At 38.6% G+C, this 9,483-nt stretch overlaps 1 protein-coding gene across 1 annotated transcript; it reads left to right on the top strand.

Annotated features, from left to right (window-relative positions):
* The first annotated feature begins 6,206 nt into the window (after positions 1 to 6,206).
* Positions 6,207 to 7,289, top strand: LOC122049436 (myb-related protein 306-like). The gene is made up of 2 exons (XM_042610818.1): positions 6,207 to 6,482; positions 6,585 to 7,289. Exons 1-2 carry the CDS (start codon positions 6,344 to 6,346, stop codon positions 7,115 to 7,117), a joined length of 672 nt encoding a protein of 223 aa, XP_042466752.1. The 5' UTR covers positions 6,207 to 6,343; the 3' UTR covers positions 7,118 to 7,289.
* Positions 7,290 to 9,483: the final 2,194 nt, after the last annotated feature.

Here is a 9,483-nt window from a genome sequence, read left to right as displayed (position 1 = left end):
TCTTTTTGTGTTAAATAACACTTAATGGAAGAAGTGGTTAAGTTGATGGCATAGATGTTGTCTTTTCTAAAACCTTTTAGGCTTATGGTAGGATTATCTAGATGTTTGATTAAACATTCTGTGGATAGAAATTTAACCTTATACCTAGTATCACATAATTGACTTATACTCAGAAGATTATATTTAAAATTTTCAACAAGTAAAACATTTGTAATTATAAAGTATATTTTTAATTCAATATTACCTATACCAATTACCTTGAGTTTGCCGTTGTTTCCAAAGGCAACTGTTCCTAAGCTTTTGTAAGTGAGTTGAGTGAACTTGGTGTGATCTCCAGTCATATGTTTGGAGCAACCACTGTCCAAAATCCACTTGGTTTCCTACAGTAAGTAGGATTTAAAGTTAGTTTTTTTACTTTTGAGCAGGCATTATTTAAGATAATTTTAAGTTTAAAATTAAAATTTTGAAATTAATTTTTAAGTTTAAAATTAAAATTTTGAAATTAAATTTTAATTTTAAAATTAATTTTTTTTTTAGGTTTGAAATTTTGAAATTAATTTTTAAGTTTAAAATTAAAATTTTGAAATTAATTTTTAAGTTTGAAATTTTGAAATTAATTTTTTTTTTTTTAAGTTTGAAAATTTGAAATTAATTTTTTTTAAGTTTGAAATTTTGAAATTAATTTTTTTTTAAGTTTGAAATTTTGAAATTAATTTTTTAAGTTTGAAATTTTGAAATTAATTTTTTTTTAAATTTGAAATTTTGAAATTAATTTTTAAGTTTAAAATTAAAATTTTGAAATTAATTTTTAAGTTTAAAATTAAAATTTTGAAATTAATTTTTAAGTTTGAAATTTTAAAATTAATTTTTAAGTTTAAAATTGAAATTTTGAAATTAATTTTTAAGTTTAAAATTAAAATTTTGAAATTAATTTTTAAGTTTAAAATTAAAATTTTGAAATTAATTTTTAAGTTTAAAATTGAAATTTTGAAATTAATTTTTAATTAAACAAATTTAAGTCTTATTCATCTCACCCGATCTATATTGTCAATCAGGGAATCCTATGATTTTGTGAGATGAAATTGGATTTTTAATTATGGAGTTTTGGTTTAACTTGTGCTAGATTCAGATTTAGCTTTGGTCTCCACAAATAGGCAATCTTCGGATAAACCTCTAAGCTTGGTGAGTCACATGGACGTCATTAGTAATAACCAACCTTTCGAGGTTTTCCGAATAGTCCTACCCACGGAGCTTAGTACTAAATCTTGGTCTAACTGGTTAGGATTCATTTAAGGGTAGCTTCGGTCAGTTCCACTTGGCCAAATGCACCAGATCGAAACCATATCTTTCTAGACATGCGATGCCCAAGCTTCCCTAACGTACTATCATCCAAAAACTTCACCAGTACCATGATTCAAGTTAAACTTGGTCTCTTTTTAACTAATCCTAATTACCCTGGCGGGTTAGTTAATTTTAGAGGTGCCAGCTATTCTGGAGCCTCCCCCTGAATTATTGACTTTTAATTTAAATTTTCGTTTTAGGTTTGTGTCTGTTTCTTTTATAGTTATAATTAACTTGGTGATAGTTTAAATTTTGTTGAGTTTTAAATTTTGAATTTTTCGATTTAGGTTTGTATTTTGGTTTTTTATTTGGTTTAATCGGGTTTATATAATATACTTTTTCTTTAGGTATATAATATTGATTAAGTCCTACTTGCGTGGTCAGACACGCTTTTGGAACCCAAGCTTGATTAGTTGATTTGTATTGAGTTATAAATGACTTAAAGGTTTTATTTGAGTTCGACTTATATCCGAGTCCGGTTTTATTATAACATGCCTTTTGATTGTTCAGGATTAAGTCAAGATTTTTTGATCTTGTTGTAAATTTTTCTAGCATTTCTTTTAAATTGTTAATATCATTTTTTAATGATAAATTCTCCTCCTCAAGTGTTAGATCTTGAGTTAGATTTGAATTTTTGATTTGTTCCTTGAGGTTTTGGTTTTCCTCAAGAAGTGATTTGTTTCCATTTTCTATTTTAATTAATTTACTATTTAAACAGGAAATAATTCTAAAAAAAATTGTTTAAATTAAAATATACCTCATTCGGGCCTTCGGAAATGAGTACGGACTCGTGGCTTGTTTCGGGTTCAGACCCGTCTTCATCTTCCAACTCGTCTTCTGTTTCAGCTTCGCGGGCCATCAGTGCGAGGTGGCTCTGATGTTTCTGCTCTTCTTCCTCCGATTCGTCCGAGGAGTCGTCCCACGTTACTTTGAGGGTCTTCTTTGACTTCGGTTTGTCAAACTTCAGTTTTGGGCATTCGTTCTTGTAGTGTCCCTTTTTATTGCAGCCGAAGCAAGTCACGTTCTTTTGTTCTGAGGGAGAACTGATCTTTTGAAGGTCCTTTTTGCTGAAGCTCCTTTTTCTCCTGGTGAACATTTTTCTTACCAAGTTCACCAGGTGTTCTTCGTCTTCGGAGTCTTGGTCGGAATCTTCTTCATATTCAGGCTTGCTCTTCTTTTCTTTGGAGGAACCTACAAATAAAGCTATACCTTTCTCGGCTCCAGCATTAGTTTGCTCATGTAATTCTAATTCACAAAAAAGTTCGTCTAATTTTAACTTAGAGAGATTTTTAGAAATTTTGTAGGCATCTACGATTGATGCCCACAAACTATTTCGTGGAAAAGCATTTAATGCGTACCTTATTAAGTCTCTATTTTCCATCTGGTGGCCTATCGCATGAAGCCCGTTGAAGATGTCCTTGATCCTCGCGTGGAGCTGATTCGCCGTTTCACCTTCCTGCATTTTTATATTAAGAATTTTATTTAAAAGCAGGTCTCGTTTTGTTACCTTGGCGTCGCTCGTTCCCTTGTGCAGCTCGATCAATTTGTCCCACAGCTCTTTAGCGTTTTTGTGTGGACCGACTCTGTTTAGTTCTTCTCTTGTTAATCCGCACTGTAGAGTGTTGATCGCTTTATTTTCTGTTGACGCCTTTTTCTTCAAATCTGCTGTCCAGTCTTCAGGATCCAGTATATTCCCGGAGTTGTCCACTAGAATTTTATAGGGTCTCGTAACGCTCATCCACTGGTCGAAGTCTGTTTTGAGATAAGCCTCCATGCGCTTCTTCCAGTACGGAAAGTCGTCCCCGTTGAAGAGTGGAGGTCGTACTGTGCTGAATCCTTCTGTCTGAGACATTTTAGTCCTGCGCACAGAAGAAAGAAAAGAAAAACAAAAATCCCAAGACTTGGGCTTGGATTAGTAGTGCGGAAGAAGAAAAATAATAGAAGTATCTAAATTGGTGTTGCACCAATTTAAATTTAATTGCAACGAAAAAAAATTCAAAACAGGTAAATTACCAATTTGAAATTAAACGTGAAACTGAAAATCGAAATAAAAGATTAATTTTTCACCCCCTGTCTGATTGGTGGTTGCATCAAATCAGAGTGGTACCTGCTCTGATACCACTTGTAGGACCGTGATCGTTCGATAGAGGGGGGTGAATATCGATTCGAAAACTCGAGTGTAAAAGTACGCAGCGGAAAAGTAAATGAACACAATTGATTTTACTTCGTTCGGAGCCTGTGACGACTCCTACTCGAAGGCCCGTGGTCCTTGACCACTTTCGTTGGGCAATCACTAGCAATTTGAATGTGATTACAAAAAAAAGTGCAAGAAATGCTAATGAAACAAAACACAAAGCTATACCGACATAAATGAAAGCTTAAAGAGCAAGGGCGCGTTGTCGGAGCTTTGTTAGCGTCGCTGGAGCACAGAGCAGCAAAGCAGCAAAGCAATCTGGGAATTCTGAGATGATATTGAGGCTCCACCCCTGGGGCTTCTTTTATATGCTGCTCCGGGCGCCTGGATCCCTTCCGGGCGCCCTGGTGCAACGTGGCAAGTCCAGTCAGGATGCTCCACGTGGTGAGGCGACGTAGAGGATAAAAGTTGCCTCCGGGCGCCCGGATCCCCTCCGAGCGCCCGGACCACCTTTTTCCAGAGATTTCTTCTCCTGCAAAACAATGTTAGTCCGAGGCAAAATATACCCTGCAACACAGATTGTTAGCACAATGAATTGACAGAAAAAGTATGACTTAGATTCCGTCTTTCCGAGATCGGAATCTAGTCACGATCTCGACTTAGATATCCGAAATGGATCTAAGCCCGATTGACGCTTAATGTTCCCTTCCTGGGAACGCGTCCTCGCAGTCACTCCCCTCCAGTGACTTACCTTACTTACCTGCCAGACGTCCGGTCAGCCCTTCGACCCGTCTGGACTTCTCGCCAGCTATCCGGTCAGCCCGTTGACCTAGCTGGACTTCTTGCTAAGCGTCCGGTCAGCCCGTCGACCCGCTTGGACTTCGTGCCAGCTATCTGGTCAGCCCGTCGACCTAGCTGGGCTTTGTGCCAGACATCCGGTCAGCCCGTCGACCTGTCTGGACTTATCCTGCACACTCGATCAGAGTGTTAGATCAACAATAAACCTAACTTAACCTATTTGTCATTCATCAAAACCTGGGTTAAATCGTTAGTGCTAACCGCATCAACATAAACGCCAAGTCACTTCCAGACATCTTTGTTTGTAGATATTCTTGAAGGGGGTGATCCTCTTCTTCTTATCAAACCGAGGTCAAGGTCTAAGCCTACTCACCGACGAGTCATCCCAAAGCGTCTTGAGCAGAAACAACTATATATATAAATAATAATTTTATATCAAAATATTCTTTATCAATTTGATAAAAATCATTCAAACTTAATTAAAATTGGTTCAATAATTAATCAAAATTATTTTAAAACTATTATACCAACTATATTGTATAAGTGCTATAACATGTAACAGTTATGTCATAACTACAATGTTGTAACCACTATGTTATAGTATTAATATTAATTGTTAAATAATTTAAAAATAATTTTTATCAAGTTGAGTAATCTTGATTAAGTTGATAAATAATATTTTGATATAAAAATATTTCATAAATAACTGGTACAAGTTGTACTAGACCCCATGTAATTGCTACACATTGTAGCTCCTCCAACAACACTAGAATAATGATATTTTTTTCAGATAAAAATATATTGAGGTGCTATTTTGATTTTTTTTTTAAAAAAAAAAATGGTCTTTTAATGAAAATGATAAGAAGGTGCATATTTTTAATTTTTGTCCATTTTCTTTTATTTAGATGTTATCAGCTAACTATTACAATGCCATTAAAAAGTTATAAAAACGCCATCAATTCAATTAGCATATAAAAGTATCAAGATATTATAGTGACCAATAATAATATATCCTTATCAAAGTATCATAATTTCAATTATAAAAATTATTCACAAATAAATTGTTCTGGCCCACTCAATCGTGTACAGTGGATTTATCTTCTTCTTTTTTGCGATACTTAATTCCCTTCCCTCATATCTTCTCTCACCAAAGACTTTTCTACTTTTCCTGTCAAACTAGAACGAAATTAGAGTGTAGTAAATATAGCAGTTTGCTAAGTCAACCAAATGGATGGAAATTATTTTGATCAGTTGGACCATGATGAGTTAGGGTTGTTGACCTAGTTGGCCTCAGTTAATTAAGCTGACCAAGTAAAGGTTTGACTTATCTAACAAAATTGATGGATCAAAAGAATAAATCGTTTTGCAAGCATGACTAGTTAGCTAAACATGGTTGTAGACTAGATCAACCCTAATGAACCTAGTTAGCTATGCTATATTAAGATAACCAACATATTAATTTAGTACAAGATAATTTTAATATAATTAAATATTTTAAAGGGAACTTAACTCGGTCAAATTAGAAGATAGAACAAGCTGAAGTGTTTTTTTTTTAAAATCAAATCAGATACTTATTGATTTATTTTTTAATCATTATCTTTTTATGTAGTCTAGTGGGAGTATAAAATAATTGTGAAAGAAAGGAACTGTTAAACATTTATTGATTTATTTTTCAATCATTATCTTTATGTATTTTCTTTTCTTGTTTGCTTTACATATATATTCACTGGATCCATGAAGTACAATTTACATGTAAGATTGTCCTTAATAATCATATCGTTGTCGTCAGAATTATTATCAGAATGAAACTAATTGGAGTCTAATATTAAAGCAAATATCACGAAACTCGCCGGTACATATCATTAATCCTGTCATGTCGAGGGAACACGTCCTTAAATGCAACCAACTCCCGTGCTTTGATTCTCTTGCACTTGCACTCACATTAATTCGATCGATGCACCACTACTGCGTAGCTGATCATCCGCTCCTCTGCTATATATATCTTTCTTTCTTGCTTTCTTTCTTTCTTTCCTAATTAAGGTTGTAGAAGATCGATCAAGCGACGACGACATGAACAGATCATCGCTGGATTTTGATAATATTGTCGGCGTCAAAAAGGGTCCTTGGACTCCGGAGGAGGATCTGATCCTCTTCGCCTACGTCCAAGAACATGGCCCTGGAAACTGGAGATCGGTGCCTGCCAACTCTGGTAGATTAAATTATTAAACTACGAGCTAGCTAGCTTAATTAAATTCTTGCTTGATTAGAGTTTATAATTGTACGGTGCTGATTGGTGTGGTTGTATATTTAGGGTTGATGAGGTGCAGCAAGAGCTGCAGGCTGCGGTGGACGAACTATCTGAGGCCTGGAATCAAGCGAGGCAATTTCACCGAACAGGAGGACAAGGTCATAGTGCATCTCCAAGCTCTGTTGGGGAATAGGTGGGCGGCGATAGCTTCGTACCTTCCGGAGAGGACGGACAACGACATTAAGAACCACTGGAACACCAACCTGAAGAAGAGCAAGAGGCCGAGGGAGGCGGAGGGCGGCGAGGGGAGGGGGCAGTGGGAGCGCTGCCTGCAGACGGACCTCCACAAGGCCAAGAAGGCCCTGTGCGAGGCGCTGGCGATGGAGGCGACTGCGGTGGCGCCGCAGGATCACAGCAGCAGAGGGAGCAGTACTTCCGACGCCTCCGCCTCGCCATCGCCATCGCCGGCAGCGGAGAAGGGTGTTTGCCCGGAGGTGGAGTGGGGGAGCGGGATCTGCCAGCTTAAGCCAACGCCCATCATCCTGTTCGAGTCGTGGCTGTTCGACGATAGTTTGGATGGCGTCGAAATGTCGTAGTTAGCCTTCTACTATTTCCTAGAGATGTGCCGCCGAGATGAAGCCATGCAATGGATGCTCTACTTCCTAAATGTAATTAATGAAGCTAAGGTGTTAATTAAGTTTGATAAATAAATCACATATATAGTGTTGGCAATGGTATAGGGTACCTTCTAAGTTTGTTAGGCGATTAAGTCTCAATTTTAATGAATTAATGAATAAATTTTCTTATGATTCTTAATTTATCTGGTGGCCGATAAAAAAATTTTATAGACTGAGAGATTAGTCAATATGAGATGTGATTCAGCCGTGCTTCCTAGATTTTCCTCATCAAACTTATAAAAAAAATTATTAAAATGAATCAGAACTTAAATAGCGTTTGGTTCTTTCCTAAGAATTAGAATAGGAATAAAAATATTAATATTGTGGAATGAGAATAAGTATGAACATAAATATCACTCTTAAAAATAATATTTAGTTAGTTGAATATTCTCTATCAGAATGAATCAATTTTTTTTTTATCTTTAGAGGATAATAAGAGAAAAAATTATATGTGAAAGAAAGTTGAATGTAAGAGAAAAAGATAGAGAACGTGTGATGAGAGAAAATTAGGAGAGAGAAAGTGTGATAAGAGAAAATGAGGAGAGAAAAGTATGATCAGAGAAATTAAGGAGAGAGAAAGTGTAATGAGAGAGAATAAGGAAAGAGAAAGTATGATGATAGAGAAAATGTGATGGGAGAGAATGAAGAGAGGAAAAGTGTGATGAGAGAAAATAAGAAAAGAGAGTGTGATGTAAGAGATTGAGGAGAGAGAAAGTATGATGAGAGATAAAGCATGATAAGAGAGAAAGTTTGATGAGAGACAATGAAGAGAGAGTGTGATGGGAGAGATTGAGAAGAGAGAAAGTATGATGATAGAGAAAAGCATGATAAGAGAGGATGAGAAGAGAGAAAGTTTGATGGGAGAAAATGAAGAGAGAAAAGTATGATGAGAGAAAACAAAGAGAGAGAAAGTGATATGAAAGAAAAATTGAATAAATATATTAAGGATATTTTCGTCAAAAATAATTTAGATGATGTTCCGGATATGAATGTGGCATGGGAGGAATTAATGGGAGGTCAAAGGGCATTTGGGTAATTGGGGATGTTGAAGGCTTTAGGGATTGTAGTGCTTATAAGCACTGTTCACAGAGAGGTGAAGGAGGGGGCGCGGGTTCGTGATCTTTTCCGCCGCCGCAGAGAGGAAGGAGGAACGCTCCTCTATCACCGCCACCCGCAGTCAGCACTGCCTCCGGCCTCCTCGCCGGCTGACGCCGCCAAGAGACCGGACCTCCGCCTCTCCTTCTCCTCCTCTCGCTATAGCTACCGCGAGTAGGGAGGGGGAAGTTCTCCTCTTCTTCGTGCAGCCACATGGGGCGACTTGTGGCACTTGTGGCTCACCGGGTTTAGCAGCCACCACCGCTGCCTACAGCAGCGGTCGGCGCCGCCTCCAGCGCTCGGCGCCATCTCCAGCGGCCGGAGCATCCGCTAGCAACCACCTCAGCCTCCCACGGCCATCGTCGCCGCATCCAGAAGCCGTCACAGCCACCGACAGCCACCTCTTCCCGCGTCTGGCGCTGTACAGCGGCCACTGCCGCTTCTCCAGCTGCTGCCACCTCTCCTGGCAGCCTTACAGCTGACTCCGACGGCCTTATAGTCGTCTTGTCCATCATTTGAGGCATAGATTGGATCCACTGTGGCATCTCCGGCAGCCGTCCGTGATGTATTCGTCCATCGAGCCGTGGTGCTTGGTTCTTTGTAACACTATGGGTGTTGTGAGTTGTTGCTATTGACCGGCCTTTGAGTCGTGACTGTATGTTATATCCCGGCCTGCGAGCCGATGTTATATGCCGACCGTGTCGCCGTTGTATTCCGGTTGTATCTCACCTCTCGGAGCCCTGCAGTGTTAGGCTCCATGTCGCCACCTCCGAACCTCCTTTTTAGTCGGCTCAGATGCCTTCACTATTCCAAGTGACCGTGACTCGATCAGCTCCTCCACCCATCCGAGGGCGCCCCCTGGGCCAGGGTACGTTCTCGTACCTTCTTTGCATTTATTTCAATATTCTATTATTGTCCGGATATTTATGCATTTGTGGGATTCGCCTCGAGCACCGAGGTACCAGAGACCGGAGGAACCCGGTCGCTGGATACAGGTACAGTTGACCGGAGGAGGACTTCTGACGATCTGGTCAACATAGCGGACAGCTCATCGACCGGGTCATGAGGATGCGGTCAACCTTCCAGACACGTCACACCGGCAGGTTCGTTTTCTCAGCTTCCAGACAGGATCAGATGATATCTAAGTTTTTAAATATGGTGAAACCCAAGGAATGAGATGGATTTCATCA

This window comes from Zingiber officinale, chromosome 2B (genome assembly GCF_018446385.1).
Source record: "Zingiber officinale cultivar Zhangliang chromosome 2B, Zo_v1.1, whole genome shotgun sequence".
In the NCBI taxonomy this organism is placed as follows: domain Eukaryota; kingdom Viridiplantae; phylum Streptophyta; class Magnoliopsida; order Zingiberales; family Zingiberaceae; genus Zingiber; species Zingiber officinale.
The sequence above is the reverse complement of the archived record's forward strand: the minus strand, read 5'-3'. Positions and strand labels throughout refer to the sequence as shown.

Coding starts and splice junctions, on each gene's coding strand:
- LOC122049436 (XM_042610818.1), top strand. CDS start 6,344: ATGAACAGATCATCGCTGGATTTTGATAATATTGTCGGCGTCAAAAAG. Junction 6,483..6,584: donor ATCGGTGCCTGCCAACTCTG/GTAGATTAAATT, acceptor TTGTATATTTAG/GGTTGATGAGGTGCAGCAAG.